The sequence below is a fragment of the Perna viridis genome, chromosome 1 (assembly GCF_037379345.1).
Source record: "Perna viridis isolate PV_CMFRI_1.1 ecotype Kerala chromosome 1, ASM3737934v1, whole genome shotgun sequence".
NCBI classification, from domain to species: domain Eukaryota; kingdom Metazoa; phylum Mollusca; class Bivalvia; order Mytilida; family Mytilidae; genus Perna; species Perna viridis.
The window spans coordinates 18,585,581-18,604,484 of NC_142445.1; the positions used below are offsets into that span (position 1 = coordinate 18,585,581).

The 18,904-nt window shown below is 32.3% G+C and overlaps 1 protein-coding gene across 1 annotated transcript in view; it reads right to left on the minus strand.

Annotated features, from left to right (window-relative positions):
- Positions 1–18,904, minus strand: part of LOC148627582 (calcium/calmodulin-dependent protein kinase type 1-like) — a 63,101-nt gene that overhangs the window by 35,484 nt on the left and 8,713 nt on the right. Inside the window, exon 2 of the mRNA XM_088575391.1 lies at positions 3,284–3,418. Coding sequence (XP_088431517.1) covers positions 3,284–3,418 — 135 coding nt within the window. The remainder of the gene's footprint in view (positions 1–3,283; positions 3,419–18,904) is intronic.

Consider the following 18,904-nt stretch of genomic DNA (forward strand, 5'->3'; position numbering starts at 1 on the left):
TTCTTCAACAATGTGTGTGACCATATCACTTTCTCGGTCTAGCAACCAGGAGTAATTTAAAGGAAAGAATAAAAAATATCATACCAAAAGAATTTTCATTAGTAAGTACATGTACATGTTTTCTCAGCTTGGTATTCATTATGTAACAATTCATCACAAATCATTACCCGACATTTTTTTTACATAACGATTCATAACAATTCCATGAAAAAAGTGAGAAATGAAAAGAAAGAAATGACCCATGAATACCACAAAAATTTAAACCTCACAAAGAATTATAATTTATGTTTTCTGAATAGAAGCTTAATGAGATATTATATTGGTTCCTTTTATCTGGGCTAATTATGCAAATTAACATTTTTCGGTCTTTCTCAACACCTTGGAATGTAGCACTTCCAAAACAAAATTGATATATGGTAAACAACTATTTGTTGTCAAATCATCAAAAGACAATTTCAAAACATGGCTAATTTAAACTATAATAGAATTGCTTCTCAACTTGTCAACTTTTCATTTTCATAACAGCTTTTTAGATTGTGTTTCTTAAATGTGCTACAAAACTTAATTTTCAGATAACTCTGGAGACAAAATTGAAATTGAAGTAGATTTCTCAATTTGTTTTACTAACAAATTTCATGGCAAATAATCTTGGAAAATCCTGTTTCTTTAACAATGTAATATTTCACACTGAACTCCAGGAAACACTGGTGCTAATTTGATTTATCAAGAACTACAACAGATGAAACAAGCACAGATTTAAGACAGAGTTTGGCATTTATATAAAATATTTGATCAAAGAAAGAACAAATTTCCATATGTCATGTACACGTATGTACACACAAATAAATGTGTGCGTTGTCAGATATCTTTTGTGGTCAAATTAGTGAGAAATTAAAAGTTTCAACCTAAACCCGCCTAAATCTACCTATGACAACCCATGCTTTGCAAATTTTAGGACGGGCACACCCCTGCACTGCCCCTGTCTGAATTCGCCCCTGCACTGCCCCTGTCTGAATTCGCCCCTGCACTGCCCCTGTCTGAATTCGCCCCTGCACTGCCCCTGTCTGAATTCACTCCTGCACTGCCCCTGTCTGAATTCACCCCTGCACTGCCTCTGTCTGAATTTGCCCCTGCACTGCCTCTGTCTGAATTCACCCCTGCACTGCCCGTCTGAATTTGCCCCTGCCTGAATTCACCCCTGCACTGCCCCTGTCTGAATTCACCCCTGCCTGAATTTGCCCATGCCTGAATTCACCCCTGCATTCCCCCTGTCTGAATTCACCCCTGCACTGCCCCTGTCTGAATTCGCCCCTGCACTGCCCCTGTCTGAATTCACCCCTGCACTGCCCCTGCCTGAATTCGCCCATGCCTGAATTCACCCCTGCACTGCCCCTGTCTGAATTCACCCCTGCCAGTCCAGCAAGATAATTAAACTTAGACTTTATGTAAAATATTGCATTTTCCTAATCAGTCAATTTCATATAAAGGTATCCCAAGTACTTTGATGGATAATTACACTTTAAAAAGTGACCAATTGCAGGAGACAGACATACAGACATTGTCCTCAGGAAAGTTTTAAGTCCTGTCCAAGTTTCACAGACAAATGGTGACCTAATTCAATTTTATTAATGTCTACCTCTACATGTCATTATCAGCCATGACATATAATTGATTTTGGAGACTTCCTGGAAGAATTTCATTTTAGTTTTGTTTCAATATTGCAGCTGAGCCAGTGTTTACATGGCAAATTGGAATAAACAATAATTATCCTGTGGACACTGATAATTATATTTCCTTCCAGTTACAAGCATTATTTCTATTTCATTCCATCGCTAAAATGTTCTCAAACAAGGAAAACAAATGCTATGTGTACTTTAAAACCTTCTTGACTACTGATTCAGGAAAATGGAAACAAAGATAAAAAATATACATCCTGAAACATTAATATCTCCTACTGATGCTTATGTACCAAGATTATATTTTGATTGTAGATTACATACTAAAAAGAAAACACACAATACAAATATGGAAAGATAAAAAACATTCTTTTTTAATAGCCATACATTGAAAATTGCATTTTACAGTAAAAACCTTTCTGACTGAAAGTACAATGTACTTCCTCACCTTTAAGAGGTCATTAGATCCATTACTGATGACCTAACTCCATTCATACCACAACTGTTGTATTTGAGCAGTCAAAATGCCTTGATCATATATTACAAGTGATATATGGTCGCTGATTGAATAAAACTACTCTGTTTTAACATCACAAATGTTACATTGTTTTGAAGTTGCAAGGATGTCACCCACTTCAAATAAAAACATTGTTTTTCCTGCTTTAAAAGCTTTTCTTTATTTTAATTTTTTATGAAGTATAAAAACAATAACAGTGTACTGACTTGACAAACACTCTGATATAGTAATTTGGCTTGAACAGATGATAATGCTTGGCATACCCTTGTGTTTTCCAATGGATCTACATGTAAGCTTCATCCATATATAACATTTCCTTTTATGTTAAGTCAGTGCACTGTTATTGTAAATGTAATCTTTGTCTCTCTACTAATTTTTAAAACATATGGCGTCCATTTCACACAATGTTGTAAGTGTAAAGCTGATCGGAAGTAATGATGTCACAACCTAAAATAGCATTGTGACGTCATAATTTACGATCAATTTCACACTTATGACTTTTGTAAAACTGACGCAAGCTACCTAACTGACACAACACACTACAGAAACACAGATCATCATGGTTCTATCCAAGCATACTATTCAGAGCCAAAGCTGACTAGCCAGTGCCATAACCAGGTTCTAAACAAAGGGGATGCCTACATGCAATAACTATTTAATTTCATTTTCATTAATTTTATATCAAAATGAGGTGGATGATTGAGAATCTGGGCATACTTGTAAGCAACACCACTGCTAGCCATCCATATGGCAGTGAAAAAGCAATTTTCTTTTTCCAGTTGACATAGTGGATGGCAATACCAACAATAAATTACAGTCAGCATACTAAAGATTTAAGGACTTTATTTCAAATCTCACTAAAATTGTTTAAGAAATAAGCAATTTATCAGAAGTTTTATGAAATGCTTGTTTTGGGCCCTTATTCATACACATTTAGGGTCATCACCACAAAAATCAATCCAACCCTTTCTTTTCAGGTATCAACCATTGTTATACTATTTTGTTGAGATCAATTTCCTTACACTTAAGTTGATACAGTTTAGGTCTTTTGCTTCATTAACATTCCTATGAGTTTCCACACATGACCTACCTTTGTAAGACCCGTATTTCATTTTCTAAAGAATCTTCTTTCCCAAGCAAGCCTTTACGATCTATACATTTCACTGCTTGTAAGGTCCCTGGTTGAGTTCTGTCCTCTACTAGGAAGACTTCTGAGAAGGCACCACTGAAAAAAAAAATAGAATAATCATCACCTTATTCTAAACTGCAATGAAAGTAATTTCAGTCTGAGTTTATCAATGATCTTAAGTTCTCAATATGAGGATTTCTATCAAGCTTGTGCAGCCAAAGATGAACAAATGTTAAAACTATTTTTTGTTAACAGTAAGACTTCAAGAAAAATAGTCAAATCCTAAGAGGTTTTATACAATACTACAGCTGGTGTGAATGATAGATTTCCAAAGTTGTATATCTTCTTTTTCAAGATTATACAAAATCATCTACAGTACTAGTATACCATTCAGTATTGTCAACATAGTTAAAACCATACCATTTTTAAACAAGTAAAATTGTTCCCTCTGTGTCAAATATCAAACAAAAAGCAAAATTAGATATTTATTCAGAACTGTTATGCATTTGCTAAACATGAATTAACTCTGTCCAGTCAGGGCCTCATCATGTTAATTTGTAGATACTACTCTTGCTCATACCATCTCAAAAGACCCTGCCCCAATTTTTTCCCCACGCAATCAGTGTTGAGTTCGCTTTGAAATCACCTGATACCATTGATGCTTAACCATGGCAACATATCCAACTGAGCTTACAACCTTGCATTTCATTGGACGAAAGTGATAGCAACTGTGAAATTCAAGGCTCCATTAGGGGCATTGTTGTCCGGAATATTTTCAATCATTATTGATACATTGAATTATAATCTTAAATATATTGAATACTTGGAAATAGCTTTCTCCTTGAACCAATTAAATAATTGAATTACTAAGCTAAGCTTAGCACAGTGTTAATACAGTTCACAAAATAAATATGGAATGAACAAAGCGAGAAAATGCATTTTTTCAAAGATAGTACTTGTTATTAGTTTACTTTTTCCTGAGCTTTGAATTTTCAAAATTTTTTCATGTCTGTATCCATCAAGACAATACTATTGACTTTCAGTCATAACAAAGTCTTAATCTAAGTACAATATTAGTATACATATTTGAAAGCATATGCTAATTTACATTGCTATGCATTTATTCAGATTTAACTGTTCCTGAAAAGAAAACAAAAATAAAATCCTCCAACCCATGTCATTTTTTATGCTTGTGGAAGATAATCTCCAAAGTAACATGATATGGCCCAATATGGTTCATTATCATTTAAATTTGAAAATTTTGCTATTTACTGACTTGTGGAAAAGGGCCAATTCTGAAATCTAAAGCATACATCAATTATTCTAAATTGACTCCAATCACCAGTAGTTTTTCTTTAATGTAAGAAGCATTACTTAAAGTTATGTTTCTGAAAGCTATCAATACACCATATCATTGTATTCATTGGGTTAAGCAAGTGCATTATGAAGATGTTTACTTCTGAACTTTAAAAGACTTTTTATTCTAAAATTACCTGAAATTAAGGCAACTATGCAAGGATAACAAATAAGACTTTGAGTTAATGCCATAGATTTCCTTTTAAGTAAGGAACCATCTTAAGTTCGGGTAGGAGGTAATAAAACAATTGTGGACTTTTTACACAAGATTAAAGGCATAGTGAATAATTGACATCCCCTATCAATACATAATGCACATGAAACCATATGTTTTACCAAAGAGTTTTTCTCCACCATCAATTACAATAGTGAAGACTTTTTTGAGATTACATAAAATCAATAAGATTTCCTTTCTTGGAGGGATCTTTGAGTCAATTGTCTCATTGATGTCTGTGCTATATCTACCATTTTTCTTTAATCATTAAAACAATAAATTGCAGACAACAGAATCAAAGACATATGGATCTAGAGGTAAACGTCTGTTATATAAACTACAGATAGATTACACTGCAATTATTAAACTGAAACAAAACTTCATATTCTTGGATAACCTATTAATCTATTGCCTACACAAACTAATACTGAACCCACACATTTCTTACAGAAGTTAGTGGTTGTACAGCAGAACCTGCATTGCCTACACAAACTGATACTGAACCCACACATTTCTTACAGAAGTTAGTGGTTGTACAGCAGAACCTGCACTGCCTACACAAACTGATACTGAACCCACACATTTCTTACAGAAGTTAGTGGTTGTACAGCAGAACCTGCATTGCCTACACAAACTGATACTGAACCCACACATTTCTTACAGAAGTTAGTGGTTGTACAGCAGAACCTGCATTGCCTACACAAACTGATACTGAACCCACACATTTCTTACAGAAGTTAGTGGTTGTACAGCAGAACCTGCATTGCCTACACAAACTGATACTGAGCCCACACATTTCTTACAGAAGTTAGTGGTTGTACAGTAGAACCTGCATTGCCTACACAAACTAATACTAAACCCACACATTTCTTACAGAAGTTAGTGCTTGTACAGCAGAACCTGCATTGCCTACACTAACTGATATTGAACCCACACATTTCTTACAGAAGTTAGGGGTTGTACAGTAGAACCTGCATTGCCTACATAAGCTTATATTAACCCACACAGAGCATTTCTTACAGAAGTTAGTAGTTGTACAGTAAAACCCACACTACTTTGATTATTGTAGTTTTTTAGCTGTTTAGTAGAATCTGTTTTATAAGACAGAAAACTTTTAATCCAGAAAATAATGTCTGATTGAACAGGTTGATGGATTACACGTTGGTGGATTAAACTGGTCGGTGGATTAGACAGATTGGTGGATTACACAGGCTAATGGATTACATAAGTTGGTGGATTAGACAGGTTGATGGATTACAGTTTGATGGATTAGACAGGTTGGTGGATTACACAGGTTTATGGATTACATAGGTTGGTGGACTAGTCAGGTTGAAAAATAATTAAAGTAAAAATGTATTAGTTTCAAACCAAATATGTGAGAATATGTAGAATTTTCGAAGATCAATAAGTCAGATCATTCTTGTTTCCCCCTCCACTATTAAACTAAAGATTTCTGAAATTGTAGGAAAAGTGATGTTTTCTATTTTCCATAGAGCCCTACAGGGAAGCTGATTATATTATTTCTTTACCATACATGGATTTTCTCTACCCATTTAAAGATCCATCCTTTCTGATTTTTTTCAAAATCATGGTAAATTCCTTAACTTGTCAGTTTGACATGCAGTTGCCACATATAATTTTTGAGGAAAGGAAATTTTATCCAAGCCAATTTTAATATCTACTTAAGTTCTATATATACAATATATGAAACCTACTAATCTGGTGCTGATAGAAGAAAGAATTGTTACAGTGCTCTGGTATCTATGGTGACACTAGGCAAATTCAAACACTGACATATAATAATGTACCTCACAGCTTTTTAAAATGTCTGTTTGAAATTGTGGTTTGTGGTGTTTAGATATAATATGATCAACACATGATTATATTTTGCTTATAGAAGGAAGGATTATAATCTGGGGGTAGATTCCAATCCTAAATGACGCAATGCTATCAGAACTGTAATATCATAATCTCATATCTATTTACAAGTCAAATAATCTAATACTGGGGGTAAATAACATTTACTTGAGCATGGAAGAAAACTGAACAGATTCTTATCATTGTATTATTGATGTTATGCCCATAAATATCATGCAATTTTCTTAATAGGAATGACTTGCCATTTTCAATAACATTAAAGACAATTTTCAGAAGCTTTATAGTAACTTCAAGGCACACTAAGCATTTACATCACTAAAAGATTGGGTTTCTGTGCTATTTGTGGAATACATCAAGCTGCAAAAGTCTCCACTATGTGCATTTCAAATGTCTATGTTATAAATCTGATAAAGGCAGTCTTATTATAATTCATAAAGGTATTGAAAATGGAATACCTGTTGCCACATTTAGAGTTAATTACTGTTATATTTCACATAAGAAATTTTCTTCCTTCAGATAAATTAGACAAATCTAAACAATGACTACAAATGGAAATACTTTGTCAATATAGCAGTCCTGTAACAATACAACAAAATAAATGTCAACTTTAACACAACACCAAAGTCCCTTATAAAATTTGATCAAATTAAAGCCCCCCCCCCACCTGAATCTGCCTTGGGGAAACATGGGGATGTTAAATCCTTTTTAACATGTTTTGTTTCACTCAAAGCAATAACTATGTTTTATATAACCACATATATGAAACTACAGGTTTTTTTTTCTAAACACAATTAAATGAAAGCTGTTAAATGCATGTTCATGAATATGAGACCAGTTTTTCCATCAAAACATGTTCATCTTTACATGGATACATTTATATTTGGAAACCAGAAAATACTGGATTTTTTTTCTCCAAATTGGCCCTAAAAAGTCATAACCCCAACCTTTTTGAAAAGAGACATGTATATTTTGAATTCACGTTATACAACTGTATGAATATATCATAATCCTAGTAAAATAATGTTAATGATGAATAAAGAAAAATTGGAAGACTAGAAAAACTTGATCAAAGCAGCTATGTATTCAAACAAGAAACAGACTAAGTGCATTTAACTAATTCAATAAAACTATGTCCAAAAATAGAAAATAATTCATCAGTATGTAAATAAAAGTATATAATTGTAAAACAGAAATTTTATAATTAATAATTTCTCTTTAATAAGATGCTCATTCAACTTACTAAACTTTAATTCTAAAGTATAATGAAAATTAATCAATTTCATTTGTTGACATAATACGTAAATATCTAAAATAAAACTGGAAATCCACTCAAAGTTACCATACAGCTGTAATAATTATTAACATTTGAAGTACAATATGCAAAACATATACACTATAAAATAATACAAAAATTGATTTTTTTTTTCAATTACAAGTATTGCTAATAGTTCTACAGTTTATTTCTTAGTAGTGTATTTTTCATCTTTTCACACATTGTCAACCAATCAATGACACATTTAATATGTTGCTATAATACAATATTACAACAAAAAATTAGTCAAAATTTGCCTTTCCAGTGCCCGATTTCATAAAAAATCTCAACTTGAGATTTTCATCAAATCCTCTTTCAATTCAAATTTATACCAGTCAAATTACTTGAAATGAAACTCAAGGATCTGAGGAAAATCTCAATTTGAGATTTTTTATGAAACCCTGGCCAGAAATAGGCCTAGAATACTAAGCTCACTGGAGACAGCAGTGGTTCAAGAGTAGAAATCAATGGTCTACTTGAGGAAAAGGAAAAGTCCTAGATAGTTTGTCAATGAAAAGGGCTGAAGGTCCAGGACCTTTTGAAATGAGATTTCAAACAACTTGGGCCAGAAATGGAGGGTAGCAGAACTAGGATCACCACTATTTTGAATCCCTAAACAGTTATTACAATTAGATATTATGCCTAATCTTTCATTTCATTAAAATTTTACCTGTGATGTAGCATAATATGACCACAAATTTCTTAACCTGAACAAAAAGGACAAGTAATGAAAGAAGGAATGGATATGGTGAAATGTAACAAATTGAACAGTGTATAGCCTAAATCAGAAATATATAACACTTTCAGAGATTACAAAAAGGTCTTCAACAAGTAAAAAAACAGTAAGCTCTGAATTAGGCCCATGATAACAAAGCAATGAAAATTGTTCAAAATCAAACTACAACATAAAGAGATATTAATGACCAACATCTCCTGACTGTGGACAGGCACATAATATCTGCAGAGGAGTTTTAAAAACTAGTTTTATAGGTTACAAGAGCGAAATTATTCACAATGCAATTTCAGTATGGGGGTCCTCACTTCCACTAAAATCTAAAAATAGATACGGGTGAAATTCCTCTAATCTAATGCAAAGTTGCTAAAATACACCTATATAGCTTTTAAATTTTGAAATAAAAACCATCATGTCATGCGGCGTTTCTGCCCATAAATTAATGTTCAAAAAGAGGGATACTTTTTCAAACATCAATTTTTCAGAAGCCACCCTAAGCCTTAAATGCTTCATAAAATACACATATATGGGCTACTAGCTTTCAAATTCGATACTTTTAATACTAATACCTATTAAACTTAAAACAAAAATGAAAGTATGTAGCCTTTTTTTTTTGTTGGGGGTGTGTGTATCACAAATCATAGAACTTGCACAATTCTTACAAATACTTTAAAATTCATAAGGATGTAAAAACTTACTTTTTATCAGACAAATTTGAACTTGACATTTATCAAAACGAATTATTGATGAAAATTTAAAGACATCCTCTTAAACATTTCATGAATGGCCAAAAAAAAAATAGATAAAAATAGCTCTCTATGTAGAAATCTGCCCTACATTGTACCAATGTGTCCTACTTAACTACTTCAGAATACCTGTGTGATCTTTTGGACACTAAGTCTGAATAGCTGTCAATTATGATGACATTAACCTCTATATCATGCCATCCACCACTGTGTTTGGGTAGCTTGTACTCTTTCTACAAGTGATTCAATTGTTTCTGATTGGATAACACAGTTCATTTTATTTAAATATTCATAAACCAAGCCTATTGTTAGTTTCGATTGATTGAACTGAATGCTGAAACTTCTTTTATAAAGAATTTGATGCTCATACATTGTTAAACTCAGATTCTTTCTATCTGAAGTAGTTTTAAGAGCTTAAAGTTATGGTAACATTCATTACACTTTTGCAAAATGGCCCTGTTTTCATCTTGCAATATAAATGCATGAACCAGTCCTTCTAACGACCTTCTTAATATTAAACAGTTTTTATTTTTTTTAAAGTTGTTGAAGAAATGTTTGTAAAATGATTGTAAATACTAGTATCATTTTTCATGTTTTTCTTTGGTTAACAGTCACTGTGCATATAAGATGCCATAAAATATTAACTTGAAAATGTACTAGTATAGAAAATTGAACAATGATATAAATGGCCTCATTGAGTTGTATTTACTTGACCTTTAGAGGTTAAGGTCATCATAACTGATAGCTATTCAAACTTAAAAGACAGTGTCCAAATGATCACACAGGTGTTCTGAAGTAGATAAGTAGGGCACATTTGCATAATGTAGGGCAGATTTCTACCTAGAGAGCTATTTGAACTATTCAGAAGCCTACCTAGATTTGTATCGAAATTGAAACTGGTATAATTCAACTAGCTGTAATGGTAAAAGAGATATTTAGGTCACTGGGTTACCTGCTGGCATGCTATTACCTAAATATATTATCTTGTAGAAAAGGATAAGGTCAGTATGGTTTACATATAACACCACCTATAAAGATCATGCTACATGTATGAAAAGTGTTAATTATTTGTTTTGATAATTACCTAAAAACATCTGCATTAAGAGTTCAATTCCATGTCCATGTAGGGGATGAAAATAGTCATTTCACATGTAGTACAATGTAGGTGAAAGGAGTCATTTCACATGTAATACAATGTGGTGAAAGGAGTCAATTTACATGTAGTACAGTGTAGATGAAAGGAGTCAAGTACATGTAGTGGATGAAAGGAGTCAATTTATGAGTAATGGATGAAAGTCAATTTACATGTGGATGAAAGGAGTTAAAGTACATGAAGTGGATGAAAAGAGTCAAAGTACATGTAGTGGAAGAAAGGAGTCAATTAAAATGTAGTGGATGAAATGAGTTCAAGTACATGTAGTGGATGAAAAGAGTCAAAGCACATGTTGTGGATGAACAAGTCAAAGTACATGTACTGGATGAAAGGAGTCAAAATATGTGAAGTGGATGAAAGGAGTCAATACACATGTAGTAGATGGAAGGAGTCAGTGTACATGTAGTGGATGAAAGGAGTTAAAGTACATGTAGTGGATGGAAGAGTCAGTGTACATGTAGTAGATGATAAGAGTCAAAGTACATGTAGTGGATGAAAGGAGTCAAAGTACATGTAGTGGATGGAAGGAGTCGGTGTACATGTAGTGGATGAAAGGAGTCAAAGTACATGTAGTGGATAAAAGGGATGAAAGAGTCCTTGTCTATGTACTGTGTATAAAGAGAATGAAAGTATACACTACAAAACATCTGTCTTTCATTACATCATATCAGGACAATGAGATCACAAGTATTGATACTGTTGTTTCAGTATAAAATAATTCAATTGAAAGGTACAACCTATATTATACATTTCCCAACATAATAAGAATGAAATTGTGTACCATTTACTCATTGAATTTAGAAAAGGTAATAATGAGTGTTCTAAATAGAACTGATTATATTCTGCATCAGTAACCTTTAAGTTAAGGTTACTAGTAAATTACCGGTAATTAAAATCAAAGCTGTGTCAAAGTTTGATTTGAAAAAACATATGTCCTTTACATAGCATAAAAAGGTACAATTTTCTATTGCTAAATGGGTTGAAAAACCTATAATTTATTCAGTCTTTTTTATTACTTTATAAGAAGGTTAAATAAAATAAACTAATTGGAAATTCCCCCTTTACCAATAAACAACTTGGCAAAACATCAAGAGAAATGAAAGTACATGTGCTCCTCCTGCTGGTAAATATATCAATTTTTGTATCAGATTAAAATATATTAGATCAAAGTTTAACATCTTAACTATACAAAACTGGTCAATATTGTATGAAATGAGACAGACACTAGATACTGTAAATGTTGGGAGTGACTCAAGTCCACATGTACTTTTCGATAATTACATGTACACACGAAACAAGGATACTGAATTTTACAAAAGCATGTTAGTTGAACCTCAGTTACCAGTGTTAACATACTAGTACATGTATTAAATGTTAGTGGTTGAAATAACAGTACATGTATTTAGTGATGGTGTTGAAAGGAACCAAAATACCAGTACATGTGTCAAATGATGGTGTTGGAAGGGACCAAAATACCAGTGCATGTGTTGAAACGGACCAAAATACCAGTTCATGTGTTGAAAGGGACCAAACTACCAGTGCACGTGTCAAATGATGGTGTTTGAAGGGACCAAAATACAAGTATATGTGTTGAAACAGACCAAAATACCAGTACATGTATAAAATGTTAATGTTGAAAGGATGCAAAAATATCAGTACATATGTTAAATGATGGTGCTTCAAGGGGCCAAAATATCAGTACATGTAATAAATGTAGTTGTTGAAAGGAGGGCAAAATACCAGTACATGTATTAAATGATGGTGCTGAAAGAGGACAAAATACCAGTACATGTGTTAAATATTGGCATTGAAAGGGGCCCAAAATATCAGTACACGTGTTAAATGATGGCGCTGAAAGGAGGGCAAAATAATAGTACATGTGTTCAGTGGTGTTGTTGAAAGGGGCCAAAATACCAGTACATTTATTAAATGATGGCAAAACACCAGTACATGAATAGAATGATCAAGTTATAAGAGACAACTTCAATTACCATCTCTGCCAACATACCAGTACATGTATTGAATGATGGAATTACAAGAGATATAACCTCAGTCATACCAGTACATGTATTGAATGTTTCAGTTAAATAGGATTTCTTCATGCAAGTAATAAGACACACCTGCTATAATTGCTGTTTAATAATAAAAAGTTTTTACATTCCTCCTTTAAAATTCAAGTTATTGAAAATTATTATGCAGGTACGAAAGACATACATTATAAATAACTGAGCAAGTTCTTTATTTACAATCAATGCAGCCATAAAAATGATTCTTATTCCTTATCAAACTGTCCTCAAAAGGTTTTCTTTCAATAAAACCACCAAGCTAAACATTAAAACCATAACATAATGACTTTAAAATCTAATTTATGTATTCTTTACAACTTAAGATTTTAAAGAATATAAACAGTTGTATTAAAACTCCAAGGCATTTGACTCAACTTAAGATTAAATAGCGTAAGAATGTTGGAAATCATGGAGTGAAGATCTTAAAAGGGCATATACAAACTGAAATGACATATAAAATCAATTTCATGGTACCAGTAACTCATTAAACGACAAGTCAACCCTAAGCATAAGTTAAATGTTTATATTTGAGGTAAAAAACATATATATTTTACACATTTCAAAGATTTCAACAATTTACAGTTTAAATCATCTTGAAAATTGTCCTCCACTGTATTTTACAAATCTTATAAAAAGTGACCATGCTTCTCAGTTCAAATTTACTGTAAATTGTGTCAAACTTCTTACATAACTTAACTACATGCGATGTATTTGCTTAAAAAAATTTAGAAAATGTTCACAATATCACATTATTTTCCACATCATAGTCACATAACATGAGTTAAACTGCGCAAATTAGATGTGAATTACTTGTAAAGTATGCAGAAAAATTTTTCTGTCGTTCAATAGATAATTTCGTCAAGTCTTCACAAAATATACATATATGAAAAAAACTACTACACCATATACATACAGCGAGGTGTATTAAATATTACTGTGTTACATTGTTTTGCAGTATTTCAATGGTTCCAACAGGGCAAGTTAATAATTTGAATATCTTGATGTCTTAAAGGCTTTACAAGTCTTCTTCCATATCACATAAAGTTCACTTAATAAATAATTTACAACCTAATAAAGATTTTGAGAAATCATATCAGAGAATAATGTAAAGTCTTCATATATCCCTGTGGTATTTCTAATATGTCCAGACATCAATACTTAGTCAATAACCAGAATCATTTATTATTTATTTATCTCAATTCAACTGTCATGGAATAGAAATACTTCCAAAATCAGTAAAAGTCTAAGGATATCTGGGTGAATATTTAAATTTTACATAGTATTTATTGGATACTTGGCATGCTAATGCAACATTACTTTTTTTCAAAACTGAACTTATTTCTAGAATATGATTTCATCATGTCTACACTAATGCCCATTTACATCCTATCCTAATTCATGTATGAATGTATTGACTACAGATAGATGTCTTTTTTTTCAAAAGATGTACATGCAGTAAGGCAAACCTATATAAGAAAAGTAGAAAAAAACATCAGTGGGAAGAAATACCAGGAATCATATTTAAGAACATTGATATACAGACTTTTAAGGTTAGGTACTCAGTTCATTCATAAAAAATCCAGAGCCTCTCATGTGGAATTACGACTCTCATTACTAGTCTTAGACAAGCAACATCTGTCCAAAGTGCATAACTGTACTTAAAATATACTAGAGCTTACTTAAAGGTGTGTTTACACTTGACCTTTTGGTGATCTCTGAAAATATTAACTATTTTGGATTTAGATACATTTGTCATGTTTCACCACATCTATTCTTTTTTTCCATTGTCAAACTTCAATTTGCTCTACTTACTGTCTATTTTTAAATGATCTAACAGATGGAGTCAACATTTTGGATTCTCTCAGCAATATTTCTTAAAAAAGAACATTTGTAATATCATTTTGACCTCCAACCCTTTTCATCGATACTTCATTGAGGACTTTTGGTTTTCCTGAAGTGGACATTTGATTAGAAACTTGGAAAATTCAGGATCTTCATCCCTTCAAAGTGAATTTGAAGTTCTGAGTACTTAATAGCACATGCCAAACACTTGCCATATACTTTCTTGTGTTTCATGTCTATACTCCATATACCAATCATATAACATGTAAGCTGTCTTATCCTGACAGCTAGAGATTAAAATAAAACCATGACACCCATTAAAGACCAAATTTAGCAAAGAAATCATTAAGTACAAGTTGCTGATTTGAATTAAAAACAGAAGCTTCCTCACAGAAATTAGTTCACATGTATTTTATTACAGACCAGATATATCATGTAATTAAAGAAAGGGGATGAGACTATTAAAATTCTTCCCTTTTTAGAACTCTTCTTGTAATGTATAAGCCACAGAAAAAAATTATTGTCTGACACAATTGCTGAATAATAGTACAAATGAATGGATATAAAGAATACACTGGAATATAGAAGGATGGAGTCTATGGTATATAAAACAATGTTCCCAGAGTAATAAATTTTGTTATCTGACTGTCACCTACCAAAAGGTTACAACAGTATTTTTCTTAAGATACTATTTTAACTTGATGTTATAATTAAATCTGCCACTTGAAATTTATTTAAAAATGACAATAAATTAATGGAGAAAATATGTATACAGTGGATTCCACTTAATTGCATACCTGTTAATTGCATATAAACTCAAAAGAACAACAAAGATTTCCCATTTTATCCATGTCAAAAATTCCTCTTATATGCAGATCATAAGACCAAAAATCAGAAAATTCCTCTTAATCACATAAATATTTTTCAAAATTTACCCAAAAATGACCTTAATGGGTAAAACAACAATGCGTCATTAGTGAAATATCTTAGTTTTCTTAAGAAATTTGTTTTTACAACAATATTTTCTCTTTCTTTTGACTAGACACTAAAGCTGGAATCTAATTAGACATAAGAAAAGAACATTAAGCTCACTTAAATATTAAAAATACTAGATATTTCCCTTGAAATGATAATTTCTGTTACTGTGAAAGTACTATTGTTCGTGGGGTACCAATTTTCGTGGTTTTCGTGGGAAGGCCAATCCACAAAATTTGATTCCTATCAAATAAGGAGATTTTCATTGATGTGTATACTGAAAATCTCAAACCACTAATTCAAGAATCCATGAACTTGTGTTTCTTCCCTAATCCACGAATATTGGTATCCATGAATTAAAGTTCTTTCACAGTAATTGCATATTTTTTTCTGACAAATCGGTTATGTGATTAACAGGAATCTACTGTATCAAACATACCAATCAATAACTTGTATGTATGTTTTTGTACTTGTGGCTTAGAAGGCTTAAAGACTAATGCACAGGACCTTTTCCATACACTCATTAAATGTTGCTTTTCTTCGACACTAATGATAATATTTCAGTTATTCAAACAATAAATATAACATTAATATCACAGAGCAATGGGCTAAGATAAGCTTAAGACATGGGTTACATCCAATCCAGTGGTCAGTATAACTAAAGACATGGGTTACATCCAATCCAGTGGTCAGGATAACTAAAGACATGGGTTACATCCAATCCAGTGGTCAGGATAACTAAAGTCATGGGTTACATCCAATCCAGTGGTCAGTATAACTAAAGCACTTTTACTTACATGTATGATCAGTTATAGCCCACATATATTTGTTGGAAGGTAGTAATGCAAAAGATAGGATATTCTAATGTTGCACTTCATAGGAAAGTGCACTTCAATCTTCATCTGTAGATTTTTATCAAAGAAAGCACAAAAGAGCCCTGCACTTTGACACCACCCCCTCCCCTTGTCAATCTCATACCAATGACCTTTAATGAAAGTTAAAAAAGGATAAATGTGTTATACTTGTGTATTTATATATATATTGTCAGAAGTTAATGGGAAAGTCTCATGAATAAGAGATAATATATAACAACTTTTCTAAAGTTAAGAATTAAAATCCATACATATGACACCTTAGACCCCTCAAGGTTTTTAAATACTCATATTATAGAGGAACAATCTAAAAACTAAATTATCAAGTAAAGGCAGATAAAGGCAGTTTGGATTTCATACCAATCCTAATCCCAATTCGGTTATTTGTAGAAAATTGTTATCTCAGTAGTATACAGTAATCCAAAAATACTTATCTAACATATAGATATATATAGAAGGCAAATAAGAACTATTCTTTAGAAATCAGTCCCTATTGAAACTATTGATTAATTGTTGGTGTAAGAATTTTTACCATAAATAGAAACAGAATTCTATTTTGGTGTACTATTATAGACAGTAGTATTGCTATATCAATAAAATATTTATTGTGGGTATCCAACAGTATTAAAAAATCCATAAGAACAGAACAAAAATATATATAACCTCTTGAGTCAGTAAGAAAGTGGTTGTGACATTAGTCTGAGTGAAACAGAGTGTTTTATAAGATAGAATGCAGAACATTTGTACAGAATGTTTTATTGATTAACATGTGTGTTAGAAATATGTCCTTATAAAGGTTAGGGGTGACTTTAAAATATAAAGAACAATATACTGATAGTAACACTGCACAACACAGGATAAAATCACCAAGTATTATCAATATTCATCCTTTTTACTCACTTTTGAAGTAATGGGTGCTGCTTGCAGAGCAGGACATGCTTACCTAACCAGAGTGCCTGATATCACATCCTATTTTTTGCCTTTTGTGACCAAGTTTGAAATTGCTTTAATTTTTGTTGGTCATCTTGTTTTCCTGATCTTTTGTTTTTAAAAGTAATTGTATTTTATTCTGTAGCCTATATTGTATATGTACCAGTAGATCATCACTGTTTTCTGATTTCAAGTTTTGGTCATTGTCTCTGAATTGTCTCTGTTTTGATGCTTTGGTACTTTTCTTCTTGCTGATACCTTATACATGTACATGTACCTTACTGCTGCGATGTTAGTAACTCAAGTTATGTTGTCACTCTTAAGGTTTTAATATTGGGTCCATTAGTACCACCTGTTTATGTTTTAGAAGATAGGAAAATGCTGGCTATTTCAGGACTAAATTCCTGAAAATATGTTCAATCATTCACATAAAAGAATTGTATTAATCAGTTTAAATTGCATACCAATACATTTCATCACAATGACTTTTCTCGTCAAGTTTTGCAAGCTCTTTTTAGCAGTACATTTATTTTATTTTATTTTATTCAAAACTTTTCTATCCTACAGAAAAATTAAATGCACACAACCCAATATGAATTGATACTGAGACAGTTCTGATGAAACTTACTCCAAAAATGTCATGTCCCTAGACAAGAACACAGTAATTTTTAATTTTTAATCAACACAAATCTCTCCAAAATCTCAGCCTTCAAATTAAAATCGAGACACAACCAGTCAAATTTGTAGATTGATAAAGACACCCATGCAAACTGCTTACTTTATTCAGGCATCAATTTCTTTGTCGTTTAAGAAAAAATAATGAAATACTCTGGCAGTAAATGATATGATGTCTTCAGAGAATTGTCCCTAGTCAAAGTTGGTGTTCCCTGATTTTATATAACACAGAGAATGATTCTAGCTAATATAAGTTCCATGATTATATATGGATGAGGATGTGGCTGCAAGAGTAATCAAGGGAACCTAGGTTATAGTGGTAATCAAAATAATGTAATCAAGGGACAAAGCCCAGACATGGAAAACAGACATACACAACAAAGAACATGAAGTAACTAAAATCATACATACAAAGTAACAAAAGCAAATAAGCAACTTGGATGCCACTAAAAACTGGGAGCATGAACCAGGTGCACCAGTAGAGTAAGTGTCCTCTGCTTTTCAAAGAACACCCGCCAAGTTGCTCATAAAAAAGTCAAGTCCAGGGCAGACGAAAGAGGAAAGGAAAACTATGACACGTTGAACAAATCAGTTTTCATGGCGCATATAGATACACCATAGCGATCCATGAGTTCATGATGATGACCATAAAACTTCTGTAGTGATGACTTCAATCTTGTAGCAACATAACCATGTTCCAGAAGCCTATTTCTTAGAATTCTAGTGCGATACAAAAAGTCTACGTATTTTCGGCAAGCTCTGGCATAATGTATGAGCTGTGATATGAACACTCAATACGCATGTGCTAAAGGGATGTTGCCACAGATGCA